This window comes from Emys orbicularis, chromosome 9 (assembly GCF_028017835.1).
Source record: "Emys orbicularis isolate rEmyOrb1 chromosome 9, rEmyOrb1.hap1, whole genome shotgun sequence".
Lineage (NCBI taxonomy): Eukaryota > Metazoa > Chordata > Testudines > Emydidae > Emys > Emys orbicularis.
The window spans coordinates 5367532-5386229 of NC_088691.1; the positions used below are offsets into that span (position 1 = coordinate 5367532).

At 42.3% G+C, this 18698-nt stretch overlaps 1 protein-coding gene across 1 annotated transcript; it reads left to right on the forward strand.

The window, feature by feature from the left end:
- The first annotated feature begins 753 nt into the window (after positions 1 to 753).
- On the forward strand, positions 754 to 17324 carry CD40LG (CD40 ligand). The gene is made up of 5 exons (XM_065410866.1): positions 754 to 965; positions 4370 to 4507; positions 8650 to 8695; positions 10669 to 10734; positions 14946 to 17324. The coding sequence occupies exons 1-5, from the start codon at positions 810 to 812 to the stop codon at positions 15314 to 15316; spliced, it is 777 nt and encodes a 258-aa protein (XP_065266938.1). The 5' UTR covers positions 754 to 809; the 3' UTR covers positions 15317 to 17324.
- The last annotated feature ends 1374 nt before the right edge of the window (positions 17325 to 18698 follow it).

Genomic DNA, 18698 nt, shown 5'->3' on the forward strand with positions numbered 1-18698 from the left:
ACTTGGCTATAAAAGCAAATAGATACTAGAAGACATAGTACCCAAGACTATGGCTGTTGATATGATCGCACATAAAGGCCCCAGCCAAGCCTGGCAGTCCATTTGTCTAGGTGCTGTACAAACACATGGTAAGAGACATTCCTTGCCCTAAAGAGAGACCATCAAAGCAGACACAAGAAGTATTATTACCCCCCCTTTTCACATGCGGTGAGGTCAGGCATAGAGAGATTACGCAACTTGCCCATGGTCACAAAGAGGGAGACTGTGATAAAGCCAGGAACTGAACTCGCATCTCCTGAGTACTATCTAGGTCCTTAATTACAAAACCATCTTTCCTCACTGAGGAAAACAAAAATTAAAGTAAGACTTTTTGGGAAATAGTAAAAACCAACACACACAATCTTTTACTCTCCACATTGAAATTCAACAGCTTTGCTTGTGGATTTGTTTTCCTCATTTCTTTGAAGCCATCAGCCATGAAATGTTTGTCCTCAGTAGGAAAAAAATAAAGTTATTTTCTGGAGCATTGCTAGGCAAGTATGAATACATGGAATAAGAACATTCAACTGACTTCTGATAGAACAATAGGAAAAAGTATGGAAGTGAATGAAAAGAAAGTTCAAGTCACTTTTTGTTGTGGGAGATGGCAATGAACAAACCTACCCACTACGAAGGGTTTTTTCCAGGAAGTGTAGGCTGTCACATCTATCTGTCCCTTAACTATCTTGAGTAGTGTGCTAGCGAGGCAGTTCTCATGCTGCTCCTGCACCGTGCTTTTGAAGGGGAGGCCACAGCCACTTGAACACAGAATGAACGAACCGTATAGTCCAACGACGCCTCGACCCATCAGTACCAGCTCACCTAACACCATGAAAATTTTTATGTGTTTTCTTATTGTATTTATTATAGCACAGACTATTGGGACTGTACTTTTTTGCTTATATCTTCACATGAAGCTGGATAAGGTAAGGTTAGAAATACGATCATGTTAAATGGACTGGTTCTAACAATGATTTACATTTAGCTCAAAGAAAACTAATTAACAGTGGAAAATGAGGCAGAATAATGCAAATAGTTGTACTTACATAGAAGCAGCATTTATCGCGTAAACCTTCTTGTTTATGCCTTAATTTCCCACTTAATAAAAGATACGTTGTCATGAAGAGTTTTCCCCTTTAATTAACAAAATGATAATAGTGTAGCAAAGGGCACTGTGGATCATACCAAACCAAGCTGCTTATTTTATCAGTTTAAATACAGTGACAGTAGAATGATATATTTGATGGGTTGGTATGAACAGTTTGACAATTATTCTATGCTCTTTGTTGGGAGTAAGGTGAAATATTTTATTTTGTGATAGTATTTTAGATTCAGCAGTATTGAGCGTTACAGTGATACCTAGCAAGAGGAAAAGATTTCAAAAGCTTTTTTAATATTTGCCTGTGATAATTTTATAGTAAGTTTCACTTTAGGGGAGGTTTTTTTAAATAAGCCTAATCCAAATTATTCTGCTTCATGCTTCTAACTATTTTTTAAAGAATTCAAAATTTAAAAACTGTTCAAGTTTGCTCTTAGTCAAACTGCAGACAGACTATGTTATGCTTATAGTCGCTTGCCTAAAACTAATTTTTAGTCAAGTAAAAGAAATGATAAACAGTAAGTGAGCCAGTAAGTGTGCTTCATATATCAAATAAAACTACCGAATTGGGTATAGAATAAAGTATATTCTCCTTAAAAGGCATGCAGACAATATTTTCTCATTGAAATTAAAAATATGCATTTTTGCATATTTATAACTTAATTTTAAATGAGTTAATTCTGATCCCTAATAATGGAATGTAGAGCTGGGCTCCAAATGTTAAAGTACAAGAGGCAAAAGTTTGGAAGATTAAGACTGGGTTAGTTTGCATGCAGTGGATCAGTTTGTAAATTCTGCACTCACCTTGAGTGGTACCTTACTATGCAGTAGTCCCACTGATTTGAATGGAACTACTTGTGCAGTACGGTACTACTCAAGAGAAACAAAGCATCACAGTCTGTCTGAATGAATGTAATGACTAGTTATTACAACAAAATATTTCTTCTCCGAGTTATGATATCAACTGTTTTGGTCTAAAAGGATGAAATGCAGTCGTACACCATAGAAAGAGTCTGAATCTGCCACCCTTACTCACGATGAGTAGTGAGTCTGACCCTGCATTTGGATCCACCATGCAGAAGTCTGTTCCAATCACTGAAATGTGTATCGGCACACAAGTCTGTGTTCTTCCATCCCAATACAGCCTCAATGATTTCAGTGGGACTTCTTACCGATTCAAGGTTCTACTCCACAGGAGTAAGGGTGGCAGAATCAAGCTCTTCATCAAGATTCATACAGATACCTAGAGCAACTGATGAAGTCTCATCTTCTGCCTTTTGAAAAGGGGAAAAATGTAAATTAATTAGAACTGTCAAGCGATTAAAAAAATTAATTGCGATTAATCGTGCTGTTAAACAACAATAGAATACCATTTATTTTAAATATTTTTGGATGTTTACTACATTTTCAAATATATTAATTTCAATTACAACAGAGAATACAAAGTGTACAGTGCTCACTTTATATTTATTTTTGATTACAAATATTTGCACTGTAAAAAACAAAAATTGTATTTTTCAATTCGCCTCATATAAGTACTGTAGTGCAATCTCTTTATCATGAAAGTTGAACTTACAAATGTAGAATTATGTACAAAAAAACCCTGCATTCAAAAATAAAACAATGTAAAACTTTAGAGTCTACAAGTCCACTCAATCCACTTCTTGGTCAGCCAATCACTCAGACAAACAAGATTGGTTACAATTTGCAGGAGATAATGCTGCCTGCTTCTTGTTTACAATGTCACCTGAAAGTGAGAACAGGGGTTTGCACAGCACTGTTGGAGCTGGCATTGCAAGACATTTTACGTGCCAGATGCACTAAAGATTCATATGTCCCTTCATGCTTCAACCACCATTCCAGAGGACATGCGTCCATGCTGATGATGGGTTCTGCTTAATAACGATCCAAAGCAGTGCGGACAGACACATGTTCATTTTCATCATCTGAGTCAGATGCCACCAGCAGAAGGTTGATTTTCTTTTTTGGTGGTTTGGGTTCTGTAGTTTCTGCATCAGAGTGTTGCTCTTTTAAGACTTCTAAAAGCATGCTCCACACCTTGTCCCTCTCAGATTTTGGATGGCACTTCAGATTTTGGATGGCACTTGGGTCGAGTGCTGTAGCTATTTTTAGAAATCTCACATCTGTACATTCTTTGCGTTTTGTCAAATCTGCAGTGAAAATGTTCTTAAAACGAACATGTGCAGGGTCATCATCCGAGACTGCTATAACATGAAATATATGCAGAATGCGGGTAAAAGAGCAGGAGGCATACAATTCTCCTCCCAAGGAGTTCAGTCACAAATTTAATTAATGCATTATTTTTTTTACGAGCATCATCATCATCATGGAAGTATGTCCTCTGGAATGGTGGCCGAAGCATGACGGGGCATATGAATGTTTAGCATATTTGGCATGTAAATACCTTGCAACGCCGGCTACAAAAGTGCCATGCGAATGCCTGTTCTCACTTTCAGGTGACATTGTAAATAAGAAGCAGGCAGCAGTATCTCCCACCAATGTAAACAAACTTGTTTGTCTTAACAATTGGCAGAATAAGAAGTAGGACTGATTGGACTTGTAGGCTCTAAAGTTTTACACTGTTTTGTTTTTGAGTGCAGTTATGTAACCAAAAAAAATCTGCATTTGTAAGTTACACTTTCACGATAAAGAGATAACACTTCAGTACTTGTATGAGGTGAATTGAAAAATACTATTTCTTTTGTTTATCATTTTTACAGTGCATATATTTGTAATAAAAAAATAATATAAAGTGAGCACTGTGCACTTTGTATTCTGTGTTGTAATTGAAATCAATATTGAAAATGTAGAAAAACATCCAAAAATATTTAATACATTTCAATTGGTATTCTATTGTGATAAGTGCGATTAATCGTGATTAATTCTTTTGAGTTAATCACATGAGTTAACTGTGATTAATTGACAGCCCTAAAATTAATACAAAAGATCTGAGAGCAAGTTTCAATTGCTGTTATTCATTTTATACAGAAATCTGATGTGGGGCCCAATCCCACAGCCATTACTTGGACAAAATTCCCATTGAAGTTAATGGGAACTTTGCTTGAGTATGGACTTCAGGACTGGGCCCTTGAGGTATGGTGTAGGGATCTACTGTTTCATGAGACGTTGTTTCAGAACACAGTGAGCTTATTTTCTTTTGTCACTTGGCCTCTAGCATTCTGTTTACCCTCTCTATTATCTCACTGACAGTTGGAACAGGAGTTGAGCTTACAGGAAGATTATTTGTTCCTCCGAAGAATACAAAAATGTCGGAAACCAGAAGGTGCGGGCTCATCATTATTGGACTGTAAGGAGATCATAAACAGATTCCAGGATCTGCTAGTCAAAGTAAGATGCTGTTAAATAAATAAAGATGCTGATAAAGATTTGCAATGCCACATATGTATGTACACACACACAATATTGCAAAGCTGTATTTAAAAAGTAATATTTGTACACTTCCACATATTGGACCAGATTCTAATCCCAATTTAACTGGAGTTAAATTCAGAATAACTCCATTGAAGTAAATAGAATTATTATAATGTAAGTGTGATCAGAATCTGGCCCACTAAAACAAACATTATAGAGCCTGATTGTACAAACACAATCTGCCCCAGTTGATAGTGGAATGTTTGTCTTAGAAAGTTTGACGATCATTTGCATTGAATGAAACTTTTAACAGACAGGGATAAAATGAAATTTCATTATTTATCATGTACTGAAGACAAAGGTATAGGAAAGGCTCAATTATATTGGAGTTCAGTTACTGTGTCTGTTTAGAGTGTGGGCTCGGATCATGTCTCCTCCATGTTAAATATAGTGCATGGCAGTGGCGTTGGAACAATGTTTAGAGAGGGGAAGCTGAAAGCCATTGAACAAAGCTATAAACCCTGTATATGATGGAAACCACTTCAAGCCAAGGCGTGGTGCCGCACTTCCTGCACTCTTAGTTCCAGCACCACTGGTGCATGGTATACCAGTGGCACTTAACACATCGTAATTATTACACAGGAGTAACATTATCCATAACAATATTTGCAATCCACCAAGCATGAAAAATATAGATGACAAAATACTGGGTCCTCTAAGCCCTTCACAATATTTGCTCTCTTTTACATTAAAATGAGTTAAATAATGGGTGAGATTGTTGTTACATAATGTAACAAACAAGACAGTAGCTACAAAAGGGTACACGAGAGGTTGTGTTCTCAGTACCACACTCAGGACTTTGACACCCTAACTCTCATCGGCTTAGTGGGAGTGTTGGAGATGACGCCCTGCAAGTTGATCTCCTATCAGGACCGGCTCCAGGCACCAGCTAAGGAAGCAGGTGTTGGGGGCGGCCAATACAAATGGGCGGCAGTCCAGCCACTCTTGGGGCTGCACGTCCGGTCTTCGGCGGGAATTTGGCAGCGGGTCCCTCAGTCCCTCCCTTCCTCTTTGAGCTGCCACCAAAGTTCCGCCGAAGAGGAAGAGAGGGAGTGAAGGACCCGCCGCCTAAGAATGGAGCAGCGCGATTGAGCTGCTGCCGAAATGCCGCCGATCCGCTTTTTTTTTCCGCTGCATGGGGCGGCAGAAAACCTGGAGCCGGCCCTGTCTCCTATTGTATCCAAGAAAAATTGTTCTCCTTAACCTCTGAGGATAGGACAAGGAGCAATGGGCTTAAATTGCAGCAAGGGAGGTTTAAATTGGATATTAGGAAAAACTTCCTAACTGTCAGGGTGGTTAAGCACTGGAATAAATTGCCTAGGGAGGTTGTGGAATCTCTATCATTGGAGATTTTTAAAAGCACGTTAAACAAACACCTGTCAGGAATGGTCTAGATCAGTGGTTCTCAAACTAGGGCCTCCGCTTGTTCAGGGAAAGCCCCTGGCGGGCCGGGCCGGTTTCTTTACCTGCCACGTCTGCAGGTTCGGCGGTTCACCGCTCCAGGCCAATGGCGGATGCAGGAAGGGTGGCCAGCACATCCCTTGGCCCACGCCGCTTCCCGCAGCCCCCATTGGCCTGGAGCAGCGAACCGCGGCCAGTGGGAGCCGCGATGGGCCGAACCTGTGGACATGGCAGGCAAACAAACTGGCCCGGCCCTCCAGGGGCTTTCCCTGAACAAGCGGCGGCCCTAGTTTGAGAACCATGAGTGCAGGGACTGGATTAGATGACCTCTTAAGGTCCATTCCAGTCCTATGATTCTATGATTTATTAACATTGCTCTGATGCCAGCTTTCATGCAGAACTGGACAGGGAGCTCCATTTGTGGGCTGCTGATAGGATCTGACCCTGTGTGCTAAACAGTACACAGAAGGCCTGATTCTTCACTGTCTTGCACCTTACTGACACCTTTGGAAGGTGGGTGTAAAATGCTGCCACCAGTGTGAGTTTTGGTAGTGTTTTTACACCCACATTGCATAGGTGTCAATGACTACACAAGTTGCAAAGCGCTTGAGAACTGAGCCCAGACACTGTGCTCATTTTGATTACTGGGGGTGAGGTGCGGCACACACTGTTTGGCAGCTAGAAAAAAGTCTGCTATTCATGAAGAAGCAAGGCAGCAGGTTATTCGAGATGTGTGAGAACAGTGTGCATAGCACATCTGAGGCTAAATTCTGCTCCAGCATAGATGCTTGATGTTGCACAGTCCTTGGTTTGCACATGGAAGTGTAGTGCCATTAATGAGAATTCCATGCACAGATCTAAGCTAGCCCAGGGCTCCAGATGTTTGATGTCAGCTACATGGACACACATCATGGGTTTTTTTAAAATTCAGGTACTTAACTATGAGCTCATTCACAAGGCACTAACTAGGAACCATTTGGTATAGTCAGTAAGTTTCTTCTGGCATTTCCTAGTGAATGGAATAGGTGACGAGAACCAGTAAAGGAACTCTGAATTGGTGTCGGACTAGGGGAAGGTGCCCTCAATCTGCCTGTCTCTTGGACTAATTAATTAGCAGTGTTTATTCTGTTCAGTAAATATAATAATTTGGCATTTCCTACCTGCGTTAAGTGGATTCTGGTGGCATGCACATCAGGGGCCCATCAAAGTCAAATGGGAGTCCTTCCGAACGTTTTCAATCAGGCTCTAGTTAATAAAGCAAATCATGTCTGAAACTGACCAGCCTCATCAGTTCCGAATACCCTCTAGTGTGTATGAGCTGGAGGAGTCCAGCATTGCAACTCTGTGCTATAGCCTTTTAGGAAAGCCTCACACTTTTTGAATTGCCCTGTACAGTCATTCTTCTAAGTGTTTTCAAATACACCTTTCCTGTCACAGCATTTTAATGATATAAAACCTAAAATCAAAGACCCTTTAAATTGTGAGCTACAAATGGAAAGTCAAAACTCTGCTGCGTGTGACCTCAGTAGAGCTGTTTTCACAAGTTTTGGTGATAGGTATCCCAGAACCGAGAGCCAAAGAACTCTCAGGGCCAAATTGTAACCTCACTAACACCTTTTGAATCCAGTGCGGGGGAACAGGAATAAATGAGGTCAGTAGTAGGTCTTAAATATCTGCTGTACCAAAGCAATGAAAAATACTGCTTACCATAAAAATGAATTCCAACAGGCTGCACTCCAGGGAAGAAAAGATCTCACAACACAGTTGATGAAAATGGGAACTTACTGGCATTTTTCTTTCTGCTTTCTCAAATATTTATTTTCTCTCCATACATCAGAAACACTGATAAGGTAGTTCAGGCACTAGAGAGAACAGAGAGGATTACACTCAATGATGATGAGCTGTCAATTTCTTTTATTCAAACCTTGCCAAACAGTAATAACCAATGTCACTTGTAGAGTATCCGTGTTGGAGGGGCACTATATTGTGTCTCCCCCACCCCCCCGAAGTGCTATGCTTTGTTTATGTACTAGCATTGATTCTGCTAATGCAAGGTCAGGGTGGGGTTTGCCAGAAGAACAAAAATTGGGTGATCTATTCTCCAATCTTTTTCCACTCATGGAATTTTTACTGTATAATGAGGCTGGTAGGTAGGGGATGCCTTAGTGTTCTAAGCATCTGATTTGAAATGCAAGCAGCCCTTCATCCTCCTGTCAGACAAAAGGAATAACATGCAGTTTAATGCTGATTAACCTTTAGGGTCAAATTGTTTTGTTCTGTATGGATATTTACATACGAGTAAAGGTTTGGTTCCCCCACCCTGCCACTTTTTTCAGTGTGCTGTACACCCATCAGCATCTGTCTACCCACCTATCTCACCAAATTGGCTGCCTTTCCTTTCGTATGGCCCTGCGATCCTTTAGGATGATAAGTTTCATGTAAATCTAAAATATTAGGGGTCAAACTCTGTTCTGAGTTATGCTGGTGTGCTTTTACTATGGATATCGTTGTTATGGTCACAGATAACTGCAAGGGTACTATTCGGATACCTTTGGTTATCACACATACATTTTAGGATGAGATGTGCTGTGTTTGGAACACTAATTAAATGTGATTTCAAATCTCTGAATAACCTTTTTTTAATGCTCTGGTTTTAGGATCCAGAAGTCAGCAAGGATGATGCAAAATTTGAAATGCAAAAAGGTACATTTCTTGATACTCTGGGAAATCTTTTACGAAATGAAATAAAGTGGAAACTAGGTCTGTCAAGAGACAATTTTCTTTGCATCATTGAAAACACCAAAGATAACATAGGAAATCTGGGGATGGCCTGCACTGTGCTTGGAGCCTGATCTTGCTCCCAGTGAAGTCAATGGCAACACTCCCATGCAGCAGGTTTTGTTTCAGAAGGTCTAGAGTCAGTATCTTAATACCTATGGCAATCCTTTAGCTTTACGGTGTCATTTTGGAACAAGATTTGAGGCGTCCTTTGCTCAGCATCTGGGTCTTTCAGTGCTATTATATCATGATTGCACGAGGCAGCAGAACGTCTCTACGAATGTGAGAAGGATAAGATGTCAGAAGAATAGAAAGTGCTTGCCAGGAAAGCTACCAAAAAGTGCTGAATTGCTAAATCTGCTGGTATATAAGCCAGTAACGAAGCACTGTTTTGCCAGTGCCCCCATGATGCTAATCCTTTAGTTTACATAGGCGGAAAATATTTTACCAACTATTTACTATGTATTGTATGCCCGTCATCTCTGTGAGGCCAGTGTTTGTACCAGACAAATTAATGAGTTCCTGCTGCTAATTAAAGCCAGCAAGTTAAAGCCCTTTTGAAGTCAATGGGGCTCTACACCTGCAACCAAAGGGAGGATTGAAGCACAGCGTCTACAGAAGGAGTGTCAAGGTGGCATGCATGTAAATACTTATTGGTGATGTGCCTTTTACAGTCCTGCCTGATGGATTCCCGTTGGTGCATCTGTCGCATCTTGACTGGGCTCCTGTAAGGGAATGTCTTCACTGCAGAGTTAGCCCAGGTGATTAGCACCTGAGTCCGAGCATTCAAGTTAGGCTAGCTCAGGTGTGAGCAGCCACACGGCAAAGCTATGCCTGTATTACTGCATCCTCACTGATGCTACACTCACCCATGTGTGTAACTAGGACTGCTGGGGGCACATCCCATAACGCTTGGCACTGCAGTAAATTGAGCCACTCTATAATTTTTTCCCAGTAAATTGTGGGAGGATTTGTCTGTCCTTCTAGGCACATGGGGAATTATGGGACGGCATTGGAGGACGATCAGCATTCAGTGATTTTAGCCTGTGTCCTCTCTGCAAAGTGGGCACATTACCAGCCCGAGTGAAAGTGGAACCCAGGCTCTAACCATCACCCCCAGCCAGCCCAGCTAACCCGGGGTGAAAGCACCAGCAAACTTGTGTGGATGGGAGGGGAGTTAGGGGCAACATTTGAGTCAGAGCCTGAGCTAACTCTGCAGTGAAGACATTCCCTTCTCATTCTCACCCCAAGCAGAGAGTGTTAGGGTAAGGCTTATTGAAGTGGTTAGTCGCTGCAGTACACAGCATCCCACTGTCTGGGTGAGGTTGGTTTCTGTGAGCGCATAACACCTTTACACTGTGTGCCCCACCAGCAACCAATTGGTACTTCAGCGTGCCAGCCAGCCCTTCAGGGTCTGGGAGTTGGTTATTTAATGCACTGTGTGTCACCTCATTTGAACCTTACATTTGATGTTTACTGAGATGTCTCTACTGTCAGTGCCTTTCAGGTCAGCAGCAAGGCACTCTGAGCTGAAAGTCCCCACCTTGCTGTGCCCATCAAAGCTTGAATTTGCATTCGTACACATGGAAATTTGTACACGTTTTGTTCGGTCAGACTTTTGACTGAATATTAATTTAGGCCCTGGTCCTGCAGGTCTCAGCATGGGCACGGGGGGCTGCTTCCATAGGGCTCATTGCAAGATCGGGGCCATTAACTCTATTAGACAAGGAAGTTTTCTGTCAGGGGTGGAGCTTTTTAAAATCAGTCCTGATGATTCTGGCTCTTGTGTCCTTTAATATTATTACACAGCACAGTGCGTCCAGGGCAGTCGCTGTACCGCCTAAGATAATGAATAAGGATAAATACATGAATAAATCACTGGCTTTGTTTGATTGCAGATGACAGGCAGCAACCAATTTCAGCTCACCTAATGGGGTTCAAGAACAGCACCAAGAAAGTATCAGGTAAGGAACTCAGCTTTGCCAGACCCTATTCACAAATCAGAGGGGTGGAGAAGGAAAGTGGGATTTATAAGTGGTGAAATAATCATAATAATTATAATAATTGGGAGGGCATATCTAGTGGAGTCCCCCAGGAGTCAGTCCTGAGTCGGTACTAGTCAATGTTTTCATTAATGACTTGGATAATGGAGTGGAGGGTATGCATATAAAATTTGCCGATGACAGCGTTCCAAGCACTTTGGAGGACAGGATTAGAATTCAAAATAATCTTGACAAATGGTCTGAAATCAACAAGATGAAATTCAATAAAGACAAGTGCAAGTACTTCACTTTGGAAGGACAAATTAAATGCACAACTACAAAATGGGGAATAACTGGCCAGGCAGTTGTAGTACCCAAATCCTGAATAGGATCTGGGCGTTATTGTGGGTCACAACTTGAATATGAGTCAACAATGTGATGCAGTTGTGAAAAAGGCTAATATTCTGGGTGTATTAACAGGAGTGTTGTGTGTAAGATGTGGGAGATAATTGTCCCATTCTAGTCAGCTGAAATATTGTGTCCAATTTTTGGGTGCCATGCTTTAGGAAAGAGGTGGATAAACTGCAGAGAGTCCAGAGGAGAAAACAAAAATGATAAAAGGTTTAGGTAGCCTAACCCATGAGAAAAGGTTAAAAAAACTGGGTATGTTTAGCCTTGAGAAAAGAAGACTGAGGGGGGCCTGAGAATAGTCTTCAAATCTGTTAAGGGCTGTTATAAAGAGGACTGCGATTGATCGTTCTACCATGTCCACTGACAGTAGGATAATAAGTAATGGACTTAACCTGCAGCAAGGGAGAATTCGGTCAGATACTAGGAAAAACTTTCTAACTATAAAGCTAGTTAAGTTCTGGAATAGGCTTCCAAAGGATGTTGTGGAATCCCTGTCAGGTTGAACAAACACCTGTCAGGGAGGGTCTAGGTGCACAGGGGACTGGACTAGAAGACTTCTTGAGGTCCCTTCCAGCCCTCCGTTTCTATAATTCTATGATAATATCTAGCTCTTCTGTAGTGCTTTTTCGATAGAGCTCAAAGCACTTTATAAAGGAGGGGAGTAGCATTATCCTCATTTTACAGATGGAGAGACTGAGGCACAGAGAGGTGACATGACTTGCCCAAAGTCACCCAGCAGGCCAGTGGCAGAGCTAGGAATAGCACTCAGATCTCTGCTCTAGCCACTGGGCACACATTTTCTGTGTGGGGTTTTACTCTTCAGGGAATCAAACTCAGCAGTAACTATGTAGAGTATTATTCTTGAGTATGATGATATTGCATGTAGGCTAACTCCTGCTTGCCTTACTCATGCGCATCTGCCCACTGGACTCCACTGTGACAATGCACTTGAATAAGGTGGTTTCAGTTTGGTCCTATGTGAAGTGTAATTGAAGGGCTACAGTGAGTTAGAAGACAAGAATTCCAGCACAGGAGTTTGGTGACAACGTAAAACTAAACCTCGCAATGAACATTTTTCCTTTTGCTTCATTACTGGTGGTTTTCTGTGGGTTTTTTTTTTTTTTTTATCATGTTTCCTAGAAATAAATAGATGTTCCTTAAGAAAAGGAAATAATGTCATTGTTTTCAAATGGACCACCCTCCTGCTGAAACCTGGCTAAAATACATTTGATCTTGTACACATGTCACGCACTTTGAAGGACTGGGGAATTGGGTGCCTTTCGCAGAGAGAGAAAAAGAGTGTGTGTGTGTGTGTGTGTGTGTGTGTGTGTGTGGTGTATGTGTGGGCTTTTCGTAACGTTATTTCTGGTGGTCATTTTTACAAGAAACTGCTAAATGCAGAATAGCATCATACCAGTGATTGTCAGGGTCAGCTGTGAGTGGAGAGGGTTAGGGCTGGTTTAAGTGAAGAGTAATCAGGGCCGGCTCCAGGCACCAGCTTGTCAAGCAGGTGCTTGGGGTGGCCGCTCCGGAAAGGGGCGGCACGTCCAGGTATTCGGCGGCAATTCGGCGGACGGTCCCTCACTCCCGCTCGGAGCGAAGGACCTCCCGCCGAATTGCCGCCGCAGATCGTGATCGCGGCTTTTTTTTTTTTTTTTTTTTTTTTTTTTTGGCTGCTTGGGGCGGCCAAAACCCTGGAGCCGGCCCTGAGAGTAATGTTCGTCATATGCAGAATCTGAAATAGCCCATGGCATAGGCAAAATAAGGCCTAGTCCCGCAAACTCTTAGTCATGAGTGTAGTCCTTACTCATGCAAAGCGTCTCACTCTTCTCAAGGCTGTCTCCACATTTCCCCTAAAATTTCCCACCTTTGATATCAACAGTGAGAGCACTCATTAGATAAGGCACTGATGGTCACTGGCTTTACAGGGTATATCTACACTGCAATTAAAAACCCAGGACTGGCCTGTGCCAGCTGACTCAGGCCCGCAGGGATCAGGCTATGGGGCTGTTTAATTGCAGTTTAGACGTTTGGGATCTAGCTGGAGCCAGGCTCTAGGATCCTGCAAGGTGGGAGGGTCCCAGAATTCGGGCTGTAGCCTGAGCCCAAACCTCTCTATTGCAATGAAACAGCCCCTTAGCCAGAGCCTCATGAGCCTGAGACAGCTGGCACAGGCCAGCCACGGGTGTCTAATTGTAGCATAGACATATCCTTAGTCACTATAATGAACGTATAGACACCATGGAGCCATGTTCTGTACCATCTCAATTACATTTACCTTGAACAGTTTTCTGAAACTGCTCAATATGTTGTGGTCCTGTCTACACTTGCATTCATACCATTTTCACCACTGGTTCGGCTGCACTAATTGTCAGCAATAGGTAAATTTTCTAGAGTAATCCTGGCCCAGGAGACAGCCTGCAAGAGCAAAGGTGTATTAGTTAGAGTCTGCAAGATCAGACCTATAATCTGGTAAAAATCTCTAAACCTAAGCACATTTCGATTGACTCTGGAGTAACTACCAGTAAACAGCAATTGCTCTTTCCGTCTCTGACGCTACAACTCACACAGACTTTATTCCACTTTATAGTTCAACCCATAACCTTGGGGAAACCTTAGTATCAGATAAAAATCACAAAAAACCTCCCTGTAATCCTGTTGTTATAATGCAAACTAACAAACACTCAGAAATGAACTAATTGGCTGGAACTCAATGCTTAGACTCAGCCATTGGGGAAAAAGAAAACAAGCCAGTAACATGCACATGTATAGATCTCATGCTGGATTATTCCTTCACTAACAGAACTTCCTACTAAAGGACAAGATACCCATCCTGCTCCCATTGCAGTGAATGGTATTTCAGTTTCTCCAGGGTTGGGTTCTTTGTGAGGTAATTAGAAACGCTGATACTGGATATTATTTTCATATTAATATCCGAGGCTGGAGTTCATTCTCTTCTCTTTACTGGATTATAGTAGGTCACTCAACACACAGCTTGCTCTGGAACAGTCCTAACCTTCAATGGGATTATTTGTGTGCCCTAAATCCAGAGTCAGCTCTTTTCAAAGGCAATGCCCGAGCACCTGAAGGCTGCATTGACTTCAATGGAGCTATGCCCATTTACCCCAGCTGAGAATCTGGCTCTTTGTGCTTATTATTTGTAGCAAAACATATTATAACCATGACTACTTCTCTGCTGTGTAAAGAAGGCCAAATGCTAAGCCACACACCAGGTCAATCAGAGGGGACAGTGTGGGTTAAGAACCAAAAAAACCCAACTTCCTTCCTGTGTATAAATAACACAGCAGGGCAAAAGGCCACTCTAGTCCTGGGATCCCATTAGAGTGCAGAGGGGAGCGATAGAATATCCACCTAGAGCTCCCAATCCGGCTCTAATAATTCCCATCAGCTTGTAGATGATGACAACTGATACAACTACTTGCCATGAAGAACAAGGAGCCCCTTTCTCCCAGAGCAGGAAGAGGGAGCACAGAAAGAGGGAGGCTGCGCTGTGGGCAGCGCTCACAGCCCCAGAGGAGGAGCGTCTGGGCAGGAGCAGGATGGAGACTGGGAAGCTGTGCTGCGGAGCAGTTGTCTTGCTACATGCTGTAGACACACTTCGAGAGAGACAGTCCTTACCACAATGAGCTTACAGTCTAAACAGACAAGAGAGACTTGGGGTGGGACTGATTCCATTCACATGAAACGTTCTAATGGTATTTTTTTCTCCTAATGTGATTTCTGACTCATTCAACTCAAAAGTGATGTTTTTCCCTCCACAGTTTTACAATGGCAGAAAACGGGGTATGCCCCTATGAGCAACCTGATATCCTACAAAGGAGGGAAATTGAAGGTGGAAAAAGAAGGGCTCTACTACATCTACTCCCAGGTCAGCTTCTGCACCAAGACAGCTCCTGGGGCGCCATTTACGGTGTTTATTTATTTGAACCTACCATCGGAATCTGATCGGCTCTTATTAAAGGGACAGGATACACACAGCTCATCCAGTGTTTACTGTGCCCTACAATCCACTCACCTGGGAGGAGTGTTTGAACTCCGGAAAGGTGACGTGGTGTTTGTTAATGTGACAGATTCAACTCAAGTGAACTATGATCATGGAAACACATACTTTGGTATGTTTAAACTCTATTGAGAAGTGACCTGCTATGAAGAACAGAGCTGCAGGAGGCCCAATCCCAACTTTGTTGAACAAAGTGAATCCTGGTTTCCAATATTTATGTTCCTCTGCATCTTTAGTTTTCTTGTATCTAGTTCTGTATATTTTGTTATTTATTAACGGGGGCAGAATGAGCCCTTAGAACGGAAACAGAACAAAGTTTGGAGCTGTTACTGTGTGCACTTTGTTCTCACCTTTACTCATTGCGGAATGTCTGTACACATCTGTATCATATGTATTTAAGCCCATGCCCTGTGTGCTATCACTTGTCTGACAGGGTGGATATGCTTATTTAGTAGAACATAATATGAGTGTTTCTTTCCAAACAACATTACGTATCTCTCAGGGGACTCCAGTCAGATAGATTATATGTACCTCTTTTTCAATCTGCTTATAAAGTAACAATGGAAAAATCGTTTAGAAATATCTTCTCTAGGAAAAAAGCAATCAGCAAATTGCCATCCTTAAGCGGTAACTGCTAATGACACATATTTACCATTTAAATCATATATATCACCTGAAGTCTCCCTTCTTTTCATCTCTGTATATGTACAATATACAATCAGCAGAACCTTGTACCTTTTTATAATCATGTGATATTTGCTGAGGCTTGTTCACACTGGATGAAATTCACTCTGGAGCAGAAGGGCCTGCACAAGGTCCATGTGCCACTCACGTCCTCAGAACAGGGCTTCAGTGAGATGTAAATAGTCCTCTGCCCCAGGGTGAATTTCATCCACAGGCCTAGACTGTCCTGCATAGATTTGTGAATGAAGGGGACACTGCTCATGGAACAACCCTCACCCATGTGGAAGGGAGCCACAGCCACCCTCCCCGTACCACGACCCCTTCTCTCCAGGCCCCCGGGACAACCCTCCTCCATGGGCCTTTATTCCACATTGGGGAAGAAATGAGAAGGCAGAAGGCTGGACCAGGCAGGATCCCTTGTCCAGTACTATGATACACCTCCAAGCTGTATTATCTATTGTGTAGAGCCTCCCCTGGGCATTTTGGGGCTACCACTGCCAGGGTAGGTCCTGTTAGAGCGGCTCCATTGGGGTCACTAGGGCCATAGCTGGTGCAGTGGGACTGGAGCTCTAAGGCCCCAGAGCCTTTTCCATGTGTGAACAATGGGTAATATGGGGATGTCCTTGCTGAGATTTTCTCCCCCAGACCTTCCTCCCATGGACTGTGTGAGAGGGTGATCCGGGCCATAATAAATTAAGACAGTTACATAGCACCTTGCACCCAAAGATCCCAAATACCAAGAGACTTTTCAGGGTCCTGATCCTGGAACTCTGACTCACTCAAGTAGTGCTCACTCATGGGAGTAGCTCCGTTGAAGTAAATAAGATTGCTTGTATAAGGGTTGCAGGATTGGGACATAGGATTTTTGCCTGAGTAAAGATTGCAAGATTGGCCCATATAGCATAGCATGGTCACTTGCCCCATCTTCAATATGCAGCCACCTCTGGGGTGGAAAGTAGTAGTCTTTACACGCAGAACACACCAATACCAGTGACTGTGGATTTAAGGCCTGATGCTGCACCTATGGATATCAATGGGAGGCATGCTCAGAATCTGCCCGTCTAATTTTACTATAATTTAATATGTAGTGTTGGTGGCATAACTTTATTAGAGAATGGAGTCAGTGAAATATTTTTGTTTGATGCATTGTGTAAAAATTATTTATTTAATTAAAGCTGTATTATATTCATGGACAAAGGGAAGTTGCATTGAAAAATAGGAAGTGTGCAAGGAATAAATATGACTGTTTGTTATGTTTGTGCAGTAACGTTGGATCCCCAGTATTGAATGTTGAGTTCTGAAGTGCTAACCAGGAAGTGCTGTGTTGCTTACACATCACAGCACTGAGCTGATTTGCAGTCTCGCTACAACAATTGGTGTAGAATTCTCCATACTGTAGTGTTACAAATAACATACCATTTATAAATTAACAAATAAAATTTCATTTTATACAGTTTTTAACGCGGTTGGATTTTTAAAAAACTATGCCAGAGTTTGTCACACTGATTTGGGGTCTAGTGTAGAGTTCTGTACTGTTGCCCATCACTGTATCATCTGAGCACTTATACTACAGGATACTATATATGTTTTCCTAACTGAAGTAATGACACTCAACGTTATATGTACTCTTGCAGTTAGACAAGGATTTTGACTTCCTCTGTGGCCATACACAATATGCCAGTGCTTGTTTTATCCATGTATTTCCTGTGTATTTTCCGTATGAGTTTCCTCTCAGCTCTTTTTTTTTTTTTTGCATAACTTCTTCCTCCTGCAAAAGTTACTCTTCATCAGACGGAAATGGAAAAGTGAAATTATCTCAGCCCATCAGAGTGCAGTTACATACAATTCTCTTCACATTGGTTGATTTAGGGAATCTTATTTGCATACTGACTCTGTGCAATAACTACGTAGTATGGAAATATATGTACCCTAGCTGGTTGCCAGCCATTATTAGCCAGTTAAAGAACAAGGATCTGTAGAACCACTGGATAGTTATTTCTCACAGATTGTTCTGTGAATGCAACTCTTTGCACTCCCATTTCTTCAATGCAGCAGTGATGGGGGGAAGAGGCAGCTGCAGCATGTAATACACAGAGGTGTCTGTTGCATTCAACAACCAATATTAAAATAAGAAACAATATGGGATATTTAGCACAATGGAAATTTACGGAGTTTTAAAAATCATTGCACATTGTCATAGAAATTAAACCCCGCTAAAGGAGCCAATGGGAATGGACAGCAGATATCTCAGGGCCAAAGATCAACTACAGCTGGGAAACAGTAAACTTATCAAGGCTTCTGTCCCTGAAGCAGGGGCTTTCACCAGGTCTCTGCAGCAGTCAACACCGTTGACCATGAGATACCGCCATCTCACCTGCAAGAGATGGCAGGAATCCAGGGGAAAGCACTATGATCAAGGAACTCCATGGCCTGGGCCCCAGACATCTAAAAGAGCCTAAAGACCTGGGATGAAGACAGTGGCCCACATTTGCTCTGCTCAGGCACGATGGAACTCTTGGCAATAAGAGTAAGGCTCTTCTGTGTGGGACACAGAGCTTTCCTGGGGGCTGGTGGGAGACTATGGAACAAACTCCCCCAGTGTTCTGTGTTCAAGCATAAAAACAGAGAGAGCATCATTCAGACTTTAATCCTTCCTCCACATATAGTGCACTCTCTCCTCAAGCACTTACTGAAAGTAGAGTTCTCTACATTCCTAGCCATTACCCTATACATAATCATACTCATCATACTGTAACGCCCCCATTGAGCAGCCAGCTATTGTAGCACACAGGAACGAAGGATCATTACAAATCTCACTACCTTTTGCTCC

Coding starts and splice junctions, on each gene's coding strand:
- CD40LG (XM_065410866.1), top strand. CDS start 810: ATGAACGAACCGTATAGTCCAACGACGCCTCGACCCATCAGTACCAGC. Junction 4,508..8,649: donor TCCAGGATCTGCTAGTCAAA/GTAAGATGCTGT, acceptor CTCTGGTTTTAG/GATCCAGAAGTCAGCAAGGA. Junction 8,696..10,668: donor AAAATTTGAAATGCAAAAAG/GTACATTTCTTG, acceptor GTTTGATTGCAG/ATGACAGGCAGCAACCAATT.